Source organism: Xenopus laevis, chromosome 7S, assembly GCF_017654675.1.
Source record: "Xenopus laevis strain J_2021 chromosome 7S, Xenopus_laevis_v10.1, whole genome shotgun sequence".
Lineage (NCBI taxonomy): Eukaryota > Metazoa > Chordata > Amphibia > Anura > Pipidae > Xenopus > Xenopus laevis.
In genome coordinates this window covers 94,784,694-94,807,817 of record NC_054384.1, presented here as the reverse complement: position 1 = coordinate 94,807,817, position 23,124 = coordinate 94,784,694, and the positions used below count along the sequence as shown (strand labels likewise).

The 23,124-nt window shown below is 39.9% G+C and overlaps 2 protein-coding genes across 2 annotated transcripts in view; both read right to left on the bottom strand.

Annotated features, from left to right (window-relative positions):
• megf8.S (multiple EGF-like-domains 8 S homeolog) overlaps window positions 1-7,460 on the bottom strand; it is a 55,543-nt gene extending 48,083 nt beyond the window's left edge. Inside the window, exons 1-3 of the mRNA XM_018228130.2 lie at window positions 6,927-7,460; window positions 2,750-2,951; window positions 1,653-1,816 (exon numbers count right to left, since the gene is read on the bottom strand). Coding sequence (XP_018083619.1) covers window positions 1,653-1,816; window positions 2,750-2,936 — 351 coding nt within the window. The 5' untranslated portion in view covers window positions 2,937-2,951; window positions 6,927-7,460. The remainder of the gene's footprint in view (window positions 1-1,652; window positions 1,817-2,749; window positions 2,952-6,926) is intronic.
• Window positions 7,461-11,412: 3,952 nt separating this feature from the next.
• tmem145.S (transmembrane protein 145 S homeolog) overlaps window positions 11,413-23,124 on the bottom strand; it is a 61,108-nt gene continuing 49,396 nt past the window's right edge. Inside the window, exons 11-15 of the mRNA XM_018228129.2 lie at window positions 22,988-23,081; window positions 21,927-22,099; window positions 19,995-20,115; window positions 17,263-17,454; window positions 11,413-16,064 (exon numbers count right to left, since the gene is read on the bottom strand). Of these exons, the coding sequence (XP_018083618.1) occupies window positions 15,828-16,064; window positions 17,263-17,454; window positions 19,995-20,115; window positions 21,927-22,099; window positions 22,988-23,081 (817 nt within the window). The 3' untranslated portion in view covers window positions 11,413-15,827. The remainder of the gene's footprint in view (window positions 16,065-17,262; window positions 17,455-19,994; window positions 20,116-21,926; window positions 22,100-22,987; window positions 23,082-23,124) is intronic.

Sequence of the window (23,124 nt, the reverse complement as noted above, 5' to 3'; positions counted from 1 at the left end):
TCAAAAGAACAAACAGATTTTTTTATATTCAATTTTAAAATCTGACATGGGGCTAGACATTTTGTCAATTTCCCAGCTGCCCCCAGTCATGTGACTTGTGCCTACACTTTAGGAGAGAAATGCTTTCTGGCAGGCTGCTGTTTTTCCTTCTCAATGTAACTTAATGTGTCTCAGTGAGACATGGGTTTTTACTATTGAGTGTTGTTCTTAGATCTACCAGGCAGCTGTTATCTTGTGTTAGGGAGCTGCTATCTGTTTACCTTCCCATTGTTCTTTTTGTTTGGCTGCTGGGGGGGAAAAGGAAGGCGGGTGATATCACTCTAACTTGCAGTAAAGAGAAGTTTATCAGAGCACAAGTCACATGACTTGGGGCAGCTGGGAAATTGACAAAATGTCTAGCCCCATGTCAGATTTTAAAATTGAATATAAAAAAATCTGTTTGCTCTTTTGAGAAATGGATTTCAGTGCAGAATTCTGCTGGAGCAGCACTATTAACTGAACCATTTTGAGAAAAAAAAATTCCCATGACAGTATCCCTTTAAAGTACTCTGAAATATGGCATTTTCCACTCATAAAAAAAAAATAATATCAGCCTAAACTATTTTACAAGTTAATATTATCATTGGTTATGCAACACTACCAGTACAAACCCCATCCCTAACTTGCCCATGAATCCTAGGGAAAAAAAGCTTTATTTATTACTATCATTCCCTTTTCCCCTCTCATGGTTGGTCAGTTTTCCCACTTAGCATTGACTTCTACAGTCCCAATTTAATTGAAGTGAATCACAGAATGCAAAAGTTCTATGCATAAGGTAGTTAAGAAGGCCAAAATTAGACAGACCATATTATTCCAAGCATTCCATTTATCATTTCATGTATGGCTACCCTCAATATAAACATCAGTAGTATTTTAATTAAAGCGACTTTTCAGAAATCTCTGACTCTCTGAATACAAGATTCATTACCACCAGTGCAACAAAAGTCACAAATCTTACAGCAGAACACTATTTTCAGTTCACTTGTTTTCAGATTGTTCACCAGAAATAAAGACTTTTTTCAATTGTTTTCCATTCTTCCAAAATGAAAGTTTAATGTACGGGTCTCTGGTGTTTCAGTCTGGCAGCTCAGTAATTCAGGTGCAGAATCTGAACTGTTACAATTTACTCCATAACTTGATACATTTCTCAGCAGCCTCTGTGTAATATTAGCAACCATTGTATCAATTCTAACAGCTGCCTTTAATGAAAGGCCAAAGATAAGGAATGTATCAATTTAGAACAGTTAAGAGCGGGTGACTAGTAGTCATTTTTTATGTTTGCCAACCTACACTAACTATTGATAGAAAGACATAAGAGGGTGAAAAATGAAATTTTTAATATTACAAAAATGGTCACAAATAAGAGATATAAACTAATCAGAAAAAAATCTGAAAACAACTGAACTGGAAGTGGTAACAAATAAGTGCAACCTGCTAACTGGTTCCGATCCAGTTGCAAACTTTGCCATTATTATTGCATTACCCCCTTGTCCACTTACAAGAAAACATCATGATCTGCAGACCATTGGTGTTTCTATTGTTGAATAGCACACCGCAATTAAACAAAGAAAAACTTTAGTCTGAAAATTTGAAAAAAAACTGTAATGACATACCTTCCCAGTTGTGGCCTCTAGAGTGCTCGGCAGGCTACTTCCACTTAGACTGGCCAGCAGTCGATCACTATACGAGTCACCGTCATAAACAAAGAGGTAATCGTATGCGCATTCTGTCTCCATAAACAGGAAACTTAGCAAAATGCGATAGTTGTCGTTGGGGGCTGCAGATATGAAAAAAATGTAAGATTGGTGAGGATAAATAGGATACTTTATCTCCCCTAAATTGGGAAGGCTTGTTTAGTAAATGCTAATTATTCTATCTGCAATCCTGCATGGTAGCAGTAGGAATTGCAAGTAGCAAGTGAGTGTTAAATGCTGCATGCTGCACTGGGCATTACTCATCGGACTGCTGGGTGAAAACTAAGATTAGTATAACCACCGCACTTTATTAGAGAGTTTTAAGGCACAGTCTAGCTCCCTCATCTACACTCATAAATTACACTGGATGTACTGGAATCTAATATGGGTAGTAAATTACAAGGCACACGGTATCATGGTAATCGCTAGAGTTGAGGTTGCAGGCAGACGTGTAGGAGCTATGCATGCTGCACTTTCTTTCTAACCCCCTATGGTTTCTTGGTATATACAGGTATGGGATCCATTATCCGGAAACCTCTTATCCAGAAAGTTCCAAATTACAGAAAGGCCGTCTCCCATAGACTCTATTATTAAATAACTCAAATTTTAAAAAAGTATTTCCTTTTTCTCTGTAATAATAAAAACAGTTCCTTGTACTAGATCCCAACTATAATTCATCCTTATTGAAAGCAGAACCAGTCCATTAGGTTTATTTAATGTTTTCATGAATTTCTAGTATAAAGAGCCATATTACAGAAAAGATCCATTATCCAGAAATCCCCAGGTCCCAAGCATTCCGGATAATGGGTCCCATACCTGATGTTGCTGAATACATTCCCCCAGCCCAGTATAATACAAGTTATTTTCTCCCACAGGATCACACTCTTCAATCCCACCCTGCCTACTAGATCCTTACAATCTTTCCAAAAGTATCATCCTACCAATTTAAATGAACCACCCCCTCTTTCTAGCCTCCTATTTAATGGATACACTTTCTGTTCATTGTTTCCACATACCTTCTATTAACCACTCGCAGTTTCCATTGACTGAATAGTTCCCAGGGCCATCGCTCACATATCCTGGGGCACTACGGAGCACAATGCGTTGACTTTTACAGTCCCCTGAAGTTGTTTGCCGGACAAGGGACAGGAACAGAAAACTAAGGTACCAGCCACAAATCCAGAACCCAACCTGGGGTTCCATTTCTGCTCAGCATCCCTGGAATAAGAATAAATGCATTAGATCAATTATATCATTGTTTTGTCTTAATAATCCCTGCTGTATGCCTGAAAGCAAATAATTGTGGCTCTCCCTTTAACCCTTCTTTTCTCAGCAATTAAATTAGTTGGCTGCTTAGAGAATAATATCCCAGAGACTAGTGAACCAAACAAGTTACCAAGTTAATAATTTCCAAGCCACTGAGACAGAAAAGTCACAACAGTCACTGTCATGCTATATTCTATATAAGACCTTTTATGCTACACCATAGAAAATGCACTAACTTCCCTTACAGAGGGACATTTAAACATACAAGATCTGTTGTATGGGAACCTTTCATTCTGAAAGCTCCAAATTCCCATAGAGTCCTAAGAAGCTATTCTTACTTTTGGACCAAATTGTCTTTTGTGCAATTATCAGCTAGTCAAGCTAGCTTTGTCAAAATTCATTTTTTTTTAATTTTTAAATTAAAAAAAAAAAAAAAAGTGATCAAACTAGAGTCCAACTTATTTATTATTAAAAATACAAGATAAAAATCGAGTAAAAATACGGAAAACAGATTTTTCTTTTTTCCTAAATCACTTGATTTATTTCTGGCTTTTTTCCCCGAAAAGCCAGAATTTTTCAAAATTTTGCTGAAAAGGTCAGATTTTCAGGCTAATTCCAGCGCAGACCACAGAAACAGGCATTGTGCTTTCTACACAGCAGATTTATAGACCATCTAGCTATTGCACCCTACAAAGATCCAAAATACAGCAAAGTGTGACAGTATAGCAGTAAACATATACCGTATATACTCGAGTATAAGCCGAGTTTTTCAGCCCCCAAAATATGCTGAAAAACTCTACCTCGGCTTATACTCGGGTCAAGCGCAAAAACGGTCGCCGGCGTCTAAGAATAGTCGCCAGGGTATAAGAATAGTCGCCGGTGCCTAAGAATAGTCGCCGGCGTCCAAGAATAGTCTCCAAGAATATTCGCCGGCATCCAAGAATGGTCGCCAGCATCTAAAAACGAGACACCAGCACCTCCAATCGGAGCAGAAACCCTCAATTTTTTGATTGAAACTTACCAGAAGCTGCTACATTTCTCACCCTTGGCTTATACTCGAGTCAATAAGCTTTCCCAGTTTTTGGAGGTAAAATCGGTACCTCGGCTTATACTCGGGATGGCTTATACTCTAGTATATACGGTATGCAAAATCGTGTTCACACACATTTTTTGAAGATGGTACAAGGAAAAGCTTGCAGAATTGATTAGGAGAATACATTGATAGAATGCTCAGACATCTGGGAAAGGGCAGGACAAGGAGAGACCATATTTATAAGCACTCTTGTGCATGGCTAAAGTGTCTTGTTCAGCAAATGGGTTTGGAGACAGTAACTGTCGTTTGGCAGATTATGCTGTTCTAATGCAGAGACTAATGGCGTGAATCTCCCCCACTGCTGATGTACTGAAATGAACCTGCAGAGCTTTGTAAATTATATTTATTAAAAATACAAAAAGTCAGCTGATTAAAGTTCCTAATTTAACCCTTCTTTAGACTGCCACACCAAACAGGTAAATGTCGTTACACTTCCATGGAAACCACTACATTTACCACAGGGCAATGTTGTCGCTACAGATACCATAAAGATAAACAAGTGTTCATAATATAAAACTCTTTGCAGTATTTTCATCACAACTCCCACATACACAGTATAATGTCCCACCAAGTGCATTTTCCCTATGAAGCAGAACATTAACCATTTAGAATTTTAGAAGGATGCCAAACCTGCAACACTCTGTAGCCAAATTTTATCTGCAACTTTCAGAAGCCTGATACCAACGGCCATCGATTAAAGGAACAGTAACATCAAAAACATAAAGTGTTTCATTAATGAATAAATAATTTAGTGTTGCCCTGCACTGGTAAAACTGGGGTGTTTGCTTCAGAAAGACTATTATAGTTTATATAAACAAGTTGCTGTGTAGCCATTCAAGCACAAGGTTTTGTAGAGAGTCAGAATCAGAATGAATCCCTTCATATTCTACACGGTTTATTGGTTATGTTAGCATGTGCCCTATAACTCCGTTTCAGCATGAACGGCCGCAGCTTAATTATAAACTGTTGCTGGAGCTAGCACAAGTTTTTTTGTTTTTTTTACCAGATCAGGGAACGAACGCAGAGATTATCTGTGGCAGACCAGAAAAATAGTGCTCTGGGGACAGCAGTTTGGAGAGGACACTCAGGGCTTTCTTGGGGCAAATGACAATAGGTTAGGGAACTGGCTTGATGGGGGCATGTGAAACCCCATTAACATACAGGGACTAGCTTGAGCCTGTATATGATTGCATATTTCTATATACGGAACGCATTTTAGGATATCCTGCAGCGAAATACATGTCCTTCATGTGATGTCCTATGCCTTCGGAATGGTGCATCGGTTGCTTTTACCGTAACTCAGCGCCGATTCTGGGGCTGCTGCCCCCTCCTCTCCTGCGCATAAAGATTTGTGTCGGAGCGGGTCTAAGGGGGCAGTGTCGCTAGTGCATAAAGCGCAACTGCGCTCTCTGCACTAGCGGAGACGATTTTCCGTGTTAAAACCCGGAAGTTGGGCTCTTAACGTTACAAGAGGCAGATTTTTGCCGCCCCTTGTAACTGGCTGCTTCATGCCGCCTGAGGCAAGGATCTCACATTGCCTCATGGCAGAAGCGGCCCTGCCATCACTCATGGTCCAAATCTGCAATCACACCACCGTCCTCTACCCTCCCTTCTGAGCCTTCAATCATATGAACTCCGCCCTCAGTCATTCGCCCTCAGTCCTCTTCCTTCCGCTCTCTGCTCAGCCCTCCACCCTCTTTCTTCAGCACTCCCCCCATCGTCCTCTACCCTCCCTTATGAGCCGTCAGTCATACGAACTTCGCCCTCAACCTTCCGCCCTCAGTCCTCTGCCTTTCAGTCCTCTTCCTTCCGCCCTCCACCCTCTTTCTTCAGCACTCCCCCCTCAGATCTCTCTTTTCAGCCCACAGTCTTGTCCCTAAGTTTCTAAAGTGGTGAGCAAGGGCTGAAGGAAGAGAACTGAGGGCAGACGATGGAGGGCGGGAGGATGGAGGGCTGAAGGCGGAAGACTAAAGGTTGGCATGGACGCAAAGATCGCCAAACGAGCGTATCTTTCCCCGATATGCCATTAACAAGCATGGCTATATCGGGGGTAATCTGATTGTTCGGCCGTATGGCCGAACGATCCGATTACGATGCGCAATGGGCTCCGGCGGAATCGGTTGGGCCAAAGTCAACCCTGACCGATCGACCAAATGACCGATCTCCACTGGACGAAAGATGTCGGCACACGCCACACATGATCCGAAAATTGTACGAGTCCTCGATTCGTACGATAGGATCTGTGTGTCTATAGCCACCTTTAGGGCAGAAGGCTGAGGGCGGAGTTCGTATGACTGACAGCTGAGAAGGGAGGGTAGAGGACGGAGGTGTGACTGCAGATTTGGACGATGAGTGATGGTAAAAACGACCGATGCGCCATTCCGAAGGCATAGGACATTGCATGAAGGACAGGTATTTCGCTGCAGGATGTCCTAAAACGCGTTCCGTATCTATAGGGCCTATATATCCCTTAGTGCTGCGGCGTAGCTTACAGTCTAATTTAATATAATGTGCAATTTGATGGAACACAACAATGATTGTAATATGGAGGTTTTATAAAGTATAAAAGAAAATCTCTCTCAGGATACAAGTAACTCAGGAGGGGACGGGGGCTATAAACCCTACACATCATAGGCCACTGCATCAGGAACCAATAGCAACGCATAGAGATAGACAGCATAGCAACATGCCACTCGTGCTCACAGGAGCTCACAATCAGCGGCTTTGAAAGAAGGCAAAAGCATAATAGGAAACACAGTTCTGCGCCTGCGCACTGATAAAGCCACATCATTAGTTATCATTATCATTTTGTATTGATCATATCGCAGGCTCACCTCTCGGTTCCCAATCCGCTATGTGCATCTGCACTCGCTCACCCTGATGAACCGGAAACAAAACTTTTCCATCCCACAGGAAACAAGCCCATAGCTCCGCCCTTCTCCCGGGAGACTCCTGGAACGTGACGTCAGAAGCAGCGACCCACAGCTGGCTTCATACTCAGGCTGCGGCGCAGCTCGCTATTTCTGTGGCGGGAAGTGAAGTGCAAGCTCCCCTCACCTAAGCCGTGATGGTACACTCCATGCACGAAAGACTGGCAAAGATTTGGTGGGAGATTCCATTTATCTCCTGAAAAAACGTGGCAGCTAAAGCGCAGGGTTTCCAGCCAAATTGGGCTACTAATTTAAAGCCCAGGCGGGTTTTAAAAGTACAAACTAACCACGGTACTGACATGGGCTACTTTTGGAGCCTTTGGCTTTGGTTTGAACTTTGGAAAGCAGCCAAAGTTTTTTCTAGCCCTAATGTGCCAAGCCTGTGTCTCCCAATGCATGTTGGGTAATGTAGTTTTCATTTAACAATTTGCCTACTGCCCAAGTTTAATGTAAGACTACAATATCCAGCATGCATTGGGACTGATTTGTGTAGCCGACGGGTTACCAGACTTTGGGTTCTACCCCAGTCTCCCGTCTGTCTTAAACATTGTCACATTTCCTCAATTTCAGGCAATTTTGGAACAAAAATCTGCTGCCCACCAAAATTTCTAGCTGTTGTCCCTAATTACAATAAATATAGGTAATTTTGGGGCCCCTATACCTCCTGGGCCCCCTCTGTACTTAACCCTTGGTGATGTGCAAATCTGTCCTATTTTACGTCATGGAAAAATTTGCAAATCCAATGAAAATTTGAAAAAGGTGTATTTTCACATATATGCATTTATTTTTTTCTTTTAGACTTTTTATTTTCACTGCACATATTGTGCTGTTTTTGGCGACTTTTGAAGTGCCTCTTGGCTAGTTTTTCGCTGGTTTTGTAGCCGACTTTGACTTATTTTGAAAATTAGACCTGGCAACCCTAAGCTAAAGTTATTTTATTGAGCTGAGTGCCAGAGCCACTGTAGTGAATTCACTGCTCGAATGAAGACCTTCGCTATCGTGGGAGATCCCATTTATGCTGTAAAAGTACAGAGTTATGGCTGTAATTATTGTTTTCTTGAATAAAGAATTAATGTGAAATTTAAGCTGATAAACTGGCTGCGTAGTTTTTATTACACAATTATATATATAAAAGGACCATAGTCGTCTTAAACATTAAAGGGGTTGTTCACCTTTCACATAACTTTTAGGATGATGTAGAGAGGGATATTCTGAGACAATTTGCAATGGGTTTCCATTTTTTATTATTTAAGGTTTTTGAGTTTTTTGGCTTTTTTTATTCAGCAGCTCTTCAATTTTCCATTTTAATCTGGTAGCTAGGGTCCAAATTATTAGGGGAAAAAATCCCCGAATCCTTTGTGAATGATTTGGTCAAATACCGAACTGAATCCGAATCCAAATTTGCATATACAAATTAGGATTCAGGTTTGGCCAGGCAGAAGGATTTGGCCAAATCCTGCTGAAAAAGCTTGAATCCCGAAGCAAATCCTGGATTCGGTGCATCCCTACCAATTACCCTAGCAACCATGCACTGATTTGAATAAAGGTGGCCATACACGGCCGATAAAATCTGCAGACAGACCGAGTCGGCAGCTTATTGGCCCGTGTATGGGGGCCCCCGATGGGCTTCCCTGATCGATCGGAAGGGACTAAAAATCCTGTCGGATCGCGGCTGCATCTGTTCGTTGATACGGTCCTGCGATCTAACCGCCCGTTAGGCATCGTTAGGATCCGATCGTTGAGCCCTAGGGTCCACAATCGGATCAGCCCGATATTGCCCACCTCAAGGTGGGCATATCGGAGAGAGATCCGCTCGTTTGGCGACATCGCCAAACGAGCGGATCTCTCCATGTATGGCCACCTTAAGAGACTAGAATATGAATAGGAGAAGCGTGAATAGAAAGATGAGTAATAAAAATATATTTGTAGCCTTACAGAGCATTTTTAGAAGGGGTCAGCGACGCCCATTTGAAAGCTGCAGAGTCAGAAGAAAAAGGAATATAACTAACTAAAACTATAAAAAAATAAATACCAAAAACCAATTGAAAAATTGTGTACAATTGCCCACTCTATAAGATACTAAACGTTACCTTGAAGGTGAACCACCCCTTTAACTTGGTCTTTTATTATGTAACTGCTCTGTGTTAAATTAATATATGGCAGGATTAACAATCCCATTGGCAAGGAGAACTTCACTGTAGTTTTGGTCTTGCCCAGTAAATATAACTCCCAGATGTCCTAATCTCTGCTGGATAGCCCCCATTTAAAGAACTGAGAGAGACAGCTGATATTCCAAATTTGTGATGCAAATGCACATAGTGAGCAAGTCTCCAAACTCACTCATTATACACATACATGTGATGATATAAGCGGAGTATATAATTCAATCATTTATTTTTAATTTTGCCTTCCCCCCCAAGTTCTTTCACACAAGTTATGCCCTAGGCCTTTTCTGCCTACCCATAGTTCTGGACTTATAATATAAGAAAAGAAGCAGAAAAACGGCAAAGAAAGAAGAGCTTGTGAGAGGCAAATGGCATTCAAAGGGGCAGATTTACGAAAGGGCGAAGTGGCCATCACTAGCAAAAATTCGCCAGAAATCCAATCCGCAGGGACATCGTTAATATACTAAAATGCATAGAGGACAATTCGCTACCGAAAAAGAGCATCGCTAGCGCAGTTTTGCTCCCCTTCACCAGGCACATTTTCGCTCAGGCGAATAATCGTTACTCCGCAAATTCACTAAAAAGCGAATTTTCTATTACGTTACCCCTTTCGTCAGATTATACCTGACAAACTGATAGGATGAAGCTAAATCCTCCTCAATTTTGTCAGTGACATCATATCCTGTATGCTGAAAAGTTTTAAAAAAGAAAAAAAATGGCATTTTTTCATATTTTACAGTGGGATTGTGTTTAAAAGTTGTCACTGTTAAATACTTTTGTTCTAACATTTTTTTAACCATTTGAGGGGCATGGTACGTTTATTTTAGGATGGCCTTATGCCTATTTTAGAGGATCTCTTTTATCTCTATTCTGCTTCCTTGAACATTTTTAATAAGTGGCCACTTCAAGCATTTGCACCAACATCTCTAATAAAGACGTCTATATCACCTATACTGTATGTACCCGTCCTATTCAAATTGACCTAAGTGTAAATGTATTAATGAAGTTTTGCTAGGCAGAAATGAACTTTAGCAAAAGTTTGCTGTGAAATGATCCTGCTAACGAATTTATGCTAGAGAAATATTGCCAGTATTCGGCTGCCAAAACGCAACTTTGCAGTTTAGTGAATTAGGGTAGTGGTAGCGAATTTGTATCTTGCAAAGTGTGGAAAAGCCAAGAGAAACTATTTTACAAACATTTTTTATTTTGCACAGCCTATTCATTTACCCAGTTTTTATTTTTATACTGAACAATTCATTTAAAGAGGACCTGTCATCCAGACATAAAAAGTCAATTTCAATTTAAACATGAAACCCAAATTCTTTTTTTTATTAAAGCATTCATAGCTTTTATAAACTCATTTCAAATCTCAACTGTCAATCAAATATTGCCTGCCCCTCCTCTATGCCTAGACTTAGAGACGGGGCAGGCAATTACAATAGATTCCAGTTAATAGATCCTATACATGTATGGGATCAGTTATCCAAAAAGCTTTGAATTACTAGGAGGCTCCCATAGACTCCATTTTAATCAAATAATTAAAATACAGGTTTGGGACCAGTTATCCAGAATGCTCGGGACCTGGGGTTTTCCGGATAACAGAGGTTTCCATAATTTGGATCTTCATACCTTGAGTCTACTAGAAAATCATGTAAACATTAAATAAACATTAAATAAACCCAATAGGCTATTTTTGCTTCCAATAAGGATTAATTATATCTTAGTTGGGATCAAGTACAAGCTATTGTTTTATTATTACAGAGAAAAAAGAAATCATTTTTAAAAATTTGGATTATTTGGATCAAATGATGTCTATGGGAGAAAGCCTTTTCGTAATTCAGAGCTTTGTGGATAACAGAGCCCATACCTGTATTTAAAGATTATTTCCTTTAGATCTTTAATAATAAAATAATAACAATACCTCGCACTTTAACCCAACTAAGGAATAATTCATCTTTAGAGGAGGCAAAAAAAATCCTATTGGGTTTTATTAATGTTACAGAAAGACTTCTAAAAACCCCAGGTCCTGAGCATTATGGATAACAGGTCCCATTTCTGTACCTGAACTGGGGAACAAAGTTATAATTTGGGAGCAGTGGTTATTGAATTTTTTTTGTATAAATAGTGTAAAGTGAAACATAACTATGTTGTATTAAAGTTGTATCAAACGTGCACATTTTCATCAAATATCCGGTTTGATAAATAAAACACGCATTTTCCCATACTGTATATAAAAATGATATTTATTTTGCAAGTCAATAAGCTTGACTTCTTGTAAGTTTTATGAGGAGTTTCAGCAGCTGTAAAATGAAGACCAAGCACTTGAAATGAACAGGGTGCACCAAATGATCAGCAGACATGAGTGGCTAAGATCTCCCACTGTTAGAAGAGAGAAGTTGTAGTGGGGTTCTTGTAAGTAACAGATGACAATGTAAGGTCACTTTGAACTCCAGAATCCTAACATGCCAGTAAGTTATAAAAAGCCTAATCATTAGATGTTATGAACATGTGGCTCCCTGTACAGACAAAACGTACATGTACAGTTGGGGGGTTAACAAGGTAGCACAGGGCTGCATTACACCACCTTCTGGGGATTCAACTTCACTATAAAAAACACAATTCTATCAGAGGTAACAAGAGGCAAAAAGAAAAAGATTAGAAAACATGCTTACAGGCGTAAACGTATTTATGTGCCATAGCGCCCCCTTTTACATTAATATCCGCTCTGTATGTGCTATATCTATAGTGCTGCTTTACTTAGTACAGAGTCAGACTTTATGTTTAGACACACACACTACCTAACCCTACACATCAGCAGCTATACTTCCAAGAAAAGACTCCCATTCATCAGCATGTGTAAGGTCTAGTGGTAAGAATAGAAAATACGAAACTGAAATATAAAGAATGTTCTGCAGGAAAGTGCATGCAGCAATTAGGCCTCAGCTACTAAAAAAAGTGCAAAATTCATAATGTGTCCATTCTTGTGGGCATGTGCTGCAAATTGACTGTACTTTACCACTGTACTAACTGTACTTTATTTTTCTGCACTGGTAAATTATGCAAAAGTTGCTTGCATCAACAGGGGTGAAAAGAATGTAATTCCCAACATGGCAATTAGCACAGTGTCCGTTGCATGTGTAGGTGCAATAAACAAAAGAAAATCTCTGGATGTAATTCCTGGGCTGTCTTGTATCAAGTTTTTCTGCAAAGAAGAAGCAATGTGCAGAGGAGAGTGCACGAACGCAGATAATACCTTTGTGAATAGCATCTGATTGGTGCAATTTTGAATGCATTTTTCACTTTGCACTTGAGTTAATAAATGAGCCCTATTGCATGTAAAATAAATAAAATAAAAATAAATAAAGTAATAATGCAAGAAGGACCTGTAGAAAGTCTGAGGAAAATCATCTTGGGACCTTAAGTGCATCAACTGTGAGAAGAAACTACAGGCAACTAAGAAGTAGGAAAAATCCAAAGGGAAATGGAGAGATATGGGACACCAAAGACAGCTGAAAAGAAGAGAGACACGAAAACAAATACACGAATTTATAAATGGCTTCAGTGTGGAGAGACATGGGCATATAGATAGTTGGGAAGAAGAGACAAAAAATTGGAGAGATAAGAAACAAGAGATGGCTGGGGTAAAGACACATGGGCAGCTGACAGTTGTGGAGAAGAGACAGAAAGTGGAGACAGGGGAATCAAGAGATGGTTGGGGTTGCGAGACATAGACAGCTAAAGAGAGGAAATAAGAAGATACGCAACAAACTACAGGTAACCATTAGATGAAACACAGGCAGGCAACATGCAGATATAATAGAGAAACAAAGGCAGCACAGAGGAGTATGTTGGGACGAATTTAGGTAGAATGAAGAGACAAGAAACCAAAGGCAGTGGGAAACAAAAATACAACTAGGTGAAAAGAAGAGAAGTACCATAGATCTAGAGCAGTGATCCCCAACTAGTGGCCCGCGAGCAACATGTGGCTCAGCACCCCTTGGATGTTGCTCCCAGTGCCCTCAAAGTAGGTGCTTATTTATGAATCTTGGCTTAGAGTCATGTTTTGGTTGCATAAAATCAGGTGTACAGTCATACAGAGCCTCCAGTTGGCTGCCAGTGCACACAGGGGCTACCAAATAGAAAATCATAGACCTTATTTGGCACCACAAGAAACGGAAATTTTTGTTCTTGCTTGTGCTGCTCCCCAACTCTTTTTACAATTGAATGTGGCTCACAAGTAGAAGAGGTTGGGGACCCCTGATCTAGAGAGACACAATAAAGGAATGTAGGTTGGAACAGAGACCATGGGCAGCAGGTACAGGCAAATAATATCATTGACACGAAGAGGGGGCAGAGGTAACTGAGAAGAGAAAGAGAGACAAAAAATACAGGCGGAAAAGAGGGAGAAAACTACACTAGGAAACTATACATAGAAGAAAAATACAGGCAGAGGAAACAAAGAGACAGAGGAAACTAGTAATTCCTAAGACAGTAATCATCAGGAACAGAGAAATACTTGGAAATACAGGCAGTTAGAATAACCAGAAACAGCAGATAGCCCGCATAACTAAAGACAAGAAACTAAAAACAGTCATAAAGACAGCTAGAGGAAACTATAACAAGTGGAACAAAAAGTCAGGACTCCGGGGAGGAAGCGGATCAGGAAAAGACAGGAATCCATCATCAAATACAAAAGAAAGAGACCAAACCTCCCCACAGGTGCACCAGGAAAGACTTGGAAGATCAGATAGTAAATTACAAACTGCAGGAAGAGTCTAATAGAGATTGATAACAAAAAGTAAAAAGTAAGAAGTAAGGAAACAAACTGAGGTAAAAATGAAAAGTAATTAGTAAGTCATGAGAGTCATGGAAGGAAAAAGTCACCCAAAACTATAAAGAGATGGTGCAAGGGAGATGGGAAGCTACAGAGATGGCAAAAGTAGGCAGAGGGACGACAGGGAAATTACATGGGTAAGAAAGAAATTACAAGGAAATGACATGGGGGAAGTAGGAAATTACAGGAAGATGATGAAACAGACTAATAGAGGAAACTACAGATATGGATGCAGAGACAGGTAACTACAGACATAGTATAAAAACTACTGATATAGGACATGACAGAAAGGAAACTACAAATATGAAGAGAGTAAACTGCAAAAATAAGACATAAGGAGAGACAGGAACTAGAAAGAGATTACAGGGGAGAGAGGAAACTACAGAAGTAGAACATATGGAGAAGATAGCAGGCTACAGATACGAAAAAGATGAGGCAAGGAACTAGATAGACGACAAGAAAGAGAGGAAACTAGAGCTATGACAAAGTTAGAGGCAGGGAAATATAGAGACATGACACGGGTATAGGAAACTACAGAGATAGGACATATGGAGAGACAGGTGTAAACAGATATAAAAATATGAGATAAATAACTAAAGAAATACATAGGACACTAGGAACAGATGATATGGGATAAACAGGAAAATACAGAGATACAACATATGGAGAGACAGGAGATATTAATATGGTGAGACAGGAAAATAGATGCTAGAAAGAGATGACATGCAGGAGAAAGAAAACTAGAAGGATAGGATAGGAGACTACAAACATGAAACTGGTGAAACAATGAACTAAAGAGATGACAGGAAAAAGAGTGAACTACAGAGATAGGACACATGGAAAGATGGGAAACTATAGATATTATACATGTAGAGACAGGAAACTACATGTATAATACATGTAGAGATAGGAAGCTACAGAAATATGATACAAGGAGAGAAGAAATTACAAATATGATACATGTAGAGACAGGAAACTACAGATAGATTATAAAATGAGAGAGGAGACTATATGAATGATATAAGTAGACAGGAAACTACAGATATGATACATGTAGAGACAGGAAACTACAGAGATAACAGAAGGAGAGAGGAAACTACAGGTGTGATATGTGTGGGGCAGGAAACTACAGAGAGATGATGCAAAGAGAGAGGAAACTACAAGTATGTTATAAGTAGAGACTACACATGTGATACACACAGAGAGAGGAAATTACTGAAAGATGACATGAGAAGAGAGCAAATGACATATATAGAACTTACATAGGGATACAAATCTACAGAGACTTGGTATGGGGGAAAAGAGGAAACAACACAGACCTGATACAGAGAGACAAGGAACTACAGATATGATAAAAGCTGATGATACAAAGAGACACAGGAATTCGCTTTCAGAAAATAAACAGGGGCTAAAAGCTACTTACAAAAATAAACAAAGTAAAGCTGCAATGGGGTTTGAAAATATAAATAGGCACAGAAAAAAAAATACCTGAACTATAGGGAGATGCAAATGGAAAAGGTAATCGGCATTAGAAATTATCAAAGACATATGTAATGGAAATATTAAGGACAATCCACATATTCCAAAAGAAAGGGCTACAAACGCAAGCACATACTGACACATACATAACAGCAAGTAGTGTACACCAACACATTCCTACTCACACACCCTTTCTCATTTATTCCAACATTTACACACAGGCAGGGTATCTGGCTCAGAAAATCAGTCTATGTGTGGCTTTAGAAGGTCCATTTTGGCTCATGTTGGACCACAATGTGCAGCAGGTTCCCACTGCCAATGATGACTCTACATGGGTTGCGGTCCTGCAGAGCGGATGCTGAAATATTCAGGGAACCCATTCTGATGATGTATCTGAGGGGCATGCAGTTGCTGAAGCACACCAAGCTGTGTTTCTCCCACTGGCACCTTCTGAACTCCAGGAACGCCGTTCAGTATTGGGGGGCTGATCACATGATGAGAGTCAGTGGTTATTTGTGAATAGCACTGCCCAAGAGATACAGGGTACGGTACAGGCTTAGTTATCTGGTGAAGAGACAGAAAGCTAGGGTCAATGGAAATATATGGAAAAATATTGTATATAACATCATAAGGATGGTTGTTCTTATTTCGGAGCTCCATTGTAACAAGATTATTGATGATAACTCCAGTGATTACGGCAACATCATAAGGAGAGCCATTATAACCTTTATGATATTCTTCTGCTGTATCCCGCTGCCTCACTTTTACACCAATCCCACCTGTCAGTATTATATTAGAAAACATATGATTAATAGGAGGAATAGGACCACAAGTTAAATGATCTCCCTTTGATGATAGAGCTCATTATGGTTCAAATTTTTTTGTGTCAAAACTCACAAATTCTAATTTAAAAGCACCAACTGAATGTGAGATTTATCACATCTCGACCATGGAAACAGTTCTAATTCAAAAGCAGAAAGAAGTCCCTTGACCCATTTGAAGATGTTAATAGCCTTCCTGACATTCAAGGTTTTTTTGGAGGAAAATTTGTGTCTAGTTTCGTTCGTTATTCAATTCGAATACAAAACAAATTTTTGGTTCATACCCATTCGATTGAATTTTAGACTTTCAAGTTTTTTCTTAAGATAACATTCGAATTTTGAGTACATTTGAATTTATTAGAGAAAAAAAAAATTCACATAAATTGACCTTTGATAAATCTGCCCCCTCCCCACCTAAGTGCACACCTGACATGTTTTTCATTCTGCTGAAAGTAAGCTTTGAAACTCATGGCTTTCTCCAATGCAGCATTTCTGAAAATATATATTGTTCCTACTAGTTGCTATGCATTCAGACTAGTAATGTGCGGGTCAGGAAAAACGTAACCCACTCCCAAACCTAACCCGCACCTAACCTACAAAATGTTGCCATTGTAGGAACGGCAACCAACCTGTACGCTACTTCTTTGCCTCTCCTTTTGTTCTAAGACAGGGAATCTTCAGGAGTACTGGAGACGTGTACTTCCCTGGTCTGACCCGACCCAACCTTAAACCACAATTCTTGGCCAAATTTCAACCCAAATCTGCCCAACCAGTGGGCAACTGCAAATCACCACATACATCACAATTTCAAACGTACAACTAGCCTGTATGTTATTTGGGCAGAATACACACTTACTTGCATTGTGAATACAATCTCCTGTATTGTAATGCATTAGTAGGCATGCTAGAATTGTAAATTATACTCTTGAGATGCTCCTTACCCCTCCATCACTCCCATTGCTGCTTGGAATCGAGAAAAGCTCGGTGACGTTGGGGACAGAATCACTGATAAAGGTGACATTTCCATACACGTGATGGGGGAACTTCTCGGTGCTCTGTTCCATAATCCCAATCTGAGAGGTGCGCACGTGATAGGGAAAGTTTTTATTGGCTGCTGAAGGTCTCGTGATGATCTGATCAGGGAAGAAAATGGTCCATTGTAAGATGACATTTTAAATTGCCTACTCATGCTGCAATCAGATTGTTTTGCAGAAAATGCTTGTGATTTACATGCCAAATTCAAATATCCAATGACAACCACTGGGTCATGTAGAGGGCACCCCATTATAACAGGAAAATTGGAGGCTACTGGAATTCTGGGTATTATACAGGTATAGGAACCGTTATTCGGAAACCCGCTATCCAGAAAGGTCTGCATTACGGGACAGCCATCTCTCATACACTCTATTTTAACCAAATAATTTAAATTTACTTTTTCTCTGTAATAATACAACAGAACCTTGTACTTGATCCTAACTAAGACATAATGAATTCTTGCTCCAGGAAAAATAACCCTATTGGGTTTAATGTTTAAGTGATTTTTAGCAGACTTAAAGGGCATGTAAAGTCTAAAATAGAATAAGGCTAAAAATGCTGTATTTTGTATACTAAATATAAACATGAACTTACTGCACCACAAGCCTAATCAAACAAATAATTTATGCTTTCAAAGTTGGCTACAGGGGGTCACCATCTTGTAACTTTGTTAAACATCTTTGCAAGACTAAGACTGTGCACATGGTCAGTGTGGTCTGGGCTGCTTAGGGATCGTCATAAACAAAGCTGCTTGAGTTCTGCATGACTGGGAAGTAAGGCGGGAGCTCCCCCTGCTGTTCATAAGTATGATTGTTTCCCTGCTCAGCAGTTAGGGACCATCTGACAATTCTTATCCACAGCAGTAAATGAAGGGAGAATTTCACTGCAGTCAGGTTTCGTATAAAAACGGTACACATTTTTAAATTAAAGTATATTGGAGATAGGTTTCTTTTTCATTAAAGAAAGTAAAAATGGGATTTTATTTTTTTTCCATGCCCTTTAAAGGGGTTGTTCACGTTAACTTTTTGATGTAGAGAGTGAGATTCTGAGACAATTTGCAATTGGTTTTAATTTTTTATTATTTGTGGTTTTTGCGTTACTTAGCTTTTTATTCAACATCTCTCCAAATTACTATTCAAGCAATCTGGTTGCTAGGATCCAAATTAACAAAAAGAACTGAAGGATCACACTTTGGACATCCCTAAAACTTCTGTTAAGCAAAATGTCGTGTGTACATTACATTTTTAGTATTCTTAGGGTCCCTTCTTTGAAGACCAAATGAAAAGTTGCTATAACATGCATTCAAAGGTGAACTTCCATTTCATGTAGAGCTTCAGTGTCCTAGCATTTCCTCGGGGTTGAAGAAATACTTTAAAGGAGCCCGTACACTGGGCACAGACTTCCTTGACTATACTTGCAATATACTGGTGTGGATATGGGCCTTAAGTGAACCCAAGACAGTTAATATCTAAACAGGCTCATTTAGATATTGCGTGGGCAAAGTGAAACACCCCAAAGGTTAAAGACTGCATCCGCCCATAGCTGTGGGCGGAGACTGATGTATACAAATTCCCCCCATATTTGATCATATGTTTGCCCCACCACTAAAAATGGTCAAGTCAGGCACAGGTCCAATCATTTGGTGAGCAAGCTACCTAGTGCTTTAAAGTACAAGAAAAGTTAAACTAAAGAAGTAGCTAGAAATGTTGTACATTTTGCATTGTGCTTCTGTACCAGCCCAAGGCAACCACAGCCCTTTAGCAGTAAAGATCTGTGTCTCCAAAGACGCCCCAGTAGCTCCCCATCTTCTTTTCTGCTGATTCACTGCACATGCTCTGTGCTGCTGTCATTTACTGAGCTTAGGGACCCACTCACAATATACAGTACACATAGAATAGAAATGTCACAATATAAGGCTGATTAGTAATTAATACAGATAATTACTACATGACAGCATAGAAACCAGTGCAATTAGCATCAGAATTTAATAATCAGCCCTGTAGCATCATCTTATATTACAGACCAACCTCATTTTCTGCTTTTATAATAATATAATTTACGATGACCCCCTAAGCTCTGCTTCTCAAAGTCCTGGATCATTGCTGCTAATGACAAGCTGAAACTTTAGGCTGGTGCAATAAGTTCAGTATATAAAACATAGCAGTTTTAGCCATATTCATTTTTAGGGTTTAGTTCTCCGTTAAGGGGGGGCAGCTTAACACAGACTATAAAGCTTTAAGCAAAATTTGTTAACGCTAAATAATGCTGACTAGGAAACAGGGATATAAAGAAGCATGTGTGGTTTCATTCCTAGATCGATTACTGAACACAGGTATAATGTTGTACCTTTGTAGCCCTCGTTAATTTCTCTTTTCAGCCCCCCCCCATTTCCCCCATCTCCCTGTATGAGATCATGGTTCACTTGTAACGAGCTAAAAACTGCAGATCGCCCTCAATTTCACATGCATCATGGGTCACCTGCAAACCCTCTCCGGGCCCCAAATATTAAGGCTGCGGGGTCCGTTTCCTCTATAGTTACGGTACTGAGCAATTCTTTTTAAAATACAAATTTTCCCATTGAATGAAACAGAACCTTCTGTATTGTATTGTTCCTTTTCCTGTAGTGATTGCTACTCACCAGAAAGACTGCATGTGCGTACAGGTGGATTCCCAGCTGGATCCCATTCACAATTTTCTCACGTGCCCATTTAGGGATCCCGAAATTTGCAATCAGAGCCATGACCGGAACTGCAAAGAACCTGTCAGCAAATAATGTATTTAGCTACATGCGATTAGCCATGACTTGACACTATCAGTCCTTAAATTGACCCATAAACTGTGTTAGGATACTAATGATACCACACATAAAACCAAGTCCTGCTTTTATAGCCATTAGCCAAAAACAGCCCACAGCTATAAGGCAAATTAATTTAATGTAATGTAATAGGCATTTGCTAAACATTCTTCAGTGCATTTATATTCTGAACCCATCACACAGTGTTACCAATCACTGTCATTCTATTGTACAGAAAACAGTTTGCAATTACACAGGAGCCCCATGCTGTTCCCAGACCATAGATGTCCATCACAGAGGCTACCTACTCACGCAATGTTCCCATCAGTGGAGTAACTAAAGTTGCATGGCCCCTGCTTGTTGTCATCTTTCTCAGCTAGCAAAAATTCGCCAGAAATCCCATCCTTAGGAACATCACCAATTTACAATTTAACCAATTTAACAGGCGTAGAGGACAATTCGCTAGCGAAAGAGTACATCGCTAGCGAAGCTTTGCGCCCTTTCTCCAGGCAAATTTTCGCTTAGGCGAACGATCGTTACTCTGCAAGTTCACTAAAGTGCAATTTTCCATAACATTACCCCTTCCGCCAGAGTATCCTTCGCCAGCTTAAACCTGGCGAATTGATAAGAAAAACCTACATCCTCCTCAATCTTATATCATTGACATTATACAGTATCCTGTATGCCGAAAAGTTATAAAAAAAGAAAAACGCTATAGAAAATAAACGCTGTTTAATGCTTTTTAACCATTTAAGGGTCATGCCACATTTGTTTTAGAGTGAGGCTTGTGTCTAGGGCATTAGAGGATCTCTTTTGTCTTTGTTTTGCTTTCTTGGACATGTGTAATAAGTGGCCACTTCAAGAATTTGTACCAACATCTCTAATAAAAACATCTATACGACCTCTATGTACCTGCCTTTTTCAAAATGACCTAAGCGCAAGTGTACTAACAAAGTTTCGCTAGGCAAGAAATGAACATTGGCGAAAGTTCGCTATCAAATGCTCACGCTGACAAATTTACACTAACCAAATTTCGCCAGTGTTCACCTGCAACTTTGCATTTAAGTGAATTAAGAGTAGTGGTAGGGAATTTGCACCTGACAAAGTGGCGCGAACTGTGGTGGATCGTTCGCTGGCGAAAATTCACCCTTTAGTGAATTTGCCCCATTGACTACTCTAAGGTTAATGCTCAGCAGGCTGAAAAATGCAGGAAACTGCCCCTACTCTGCAATCAGCCCATTATCTTGCACCAGAAACTGTTGCAGTGACCCAGGTGCAGGCACACAAGGCAGATTTTGGCATTGAAACACTAGGGTTTACATTTCCATCAGAAATCCGTCTGTCACCTCTCCAGTCCATAATACATGTTGTTAACAGGCTCATACACCTCACCAACTATCCTTGCCCTAAAATCACCTCTAGATCTTAATCGCACCCCACCATTCATCAATTTTATCCATATACTGTGCAGGCACCTCTTCAACCTCCGTTTGGTGGCAATAGATCTTTTTGTGTATTATGCCCTGTCATGTCCCAGGTCCAAGGTGTGGCTGTGACCCCTGCATCATCGGATTTATGATTGTTCCAATTAAGTGTGACTCCATCATATTGCACTGTTCCCTCTATAAACCGAGAGTGTTCTATTGTGTAATGGTGTGACACCTTACATCACTGTTATTTTCATATAGCACCACTCCTATCCCTTTAATTTGAAATATGTGTCCCAAAAAGGACACTGGTTGAACCCCTGAACATACACATTCCCCTCATACTTACCAGAGAGTATAAGCTGCAAAGAAGGGCACATAAAATGCCTGTTTCTCTGGAAAGTGTTTAAGAGTCACCAGCACAGCGTAACAGAACCAAATGTAGGCAAGAAACTGTAACGCAATGTTACCGTATCCCGCTGGGGACTCGTACGTGTACAAGACTTGAGCAGGATCAAAGAACTGAGGGACAGCAAGAGAAACAAGTATGTAAACGACACCAAACTTTGCACATAATTTCAATGAAAAATCCTAAAAAGTAATTTTGCCTGCAAACCTCCTATCCCACAGCATGAAAAATGAAAATAATGACATCTGATGACAGAAGGATACACAATAAAACCAGCCCTTAGGAAACCTGCAGGTCAGCGCATTAAAAAGGCATTACAGACCTAGTAACTTATAGCACATGGCATTTCATGGTCAGCAATTTGGAAACAAAACACCTGATAGGTTGCTATGAATATAATTTCTGAGCAAATGGAATTCAGAAATTATACAACATATTTAACCATTTTTTGCATTCACTGCACATGAAAATGTTGTATCCATTATATTCAGGAAAGAGATGCATGCACAGCAAATAAGCAAGGTCAGACATCTGCAAAGAAGAGAGAGAGATGAATATGGGGGACAAAGCAGATTCACATTCCTGCAGGGAGGGACAGAGAGAAAGATATGATAGGACTGAAAAGGATCAGCAGATAAGATGGGAAAAGTAGAAAGGAGAAGTAGGCAAGGTCACTGCGGGGAGGGAAGAACTGGCTAGCATAGGACTACAGTAAAGAGTAATGCTTTGTAAGGCATGGATGGACAACCTGTATCACAGATGTTCGTAATCCATAACTGCCAAAATCCCCCTCAGCAAAGGGTTAAAAAAAATATTACCCCCTTCATCCCTGCCATAAGGTATTAATAGGGCTGAATTACTAAAACTAGACAAATCCACAGTAACCAGAGGTTTGCTTTGTTTAGTATACATTCATGTGACTGATGAAATCTCAGTATTATATGCCCATCAATAGCAGATATACCCCAGCTGACGCATGGACTATTCATATTGTCTCTCACCTGTGCCTCATGTATAAAAAGCACCGTGTGCGTCACCGTATACAGTGTCATATATACAGACAGCTTGATGGAGCCCAGGTGACTAATGCGACCTCTGAAAGAAAAAGAGAATCAATATCAGACAATTGGTATGGATT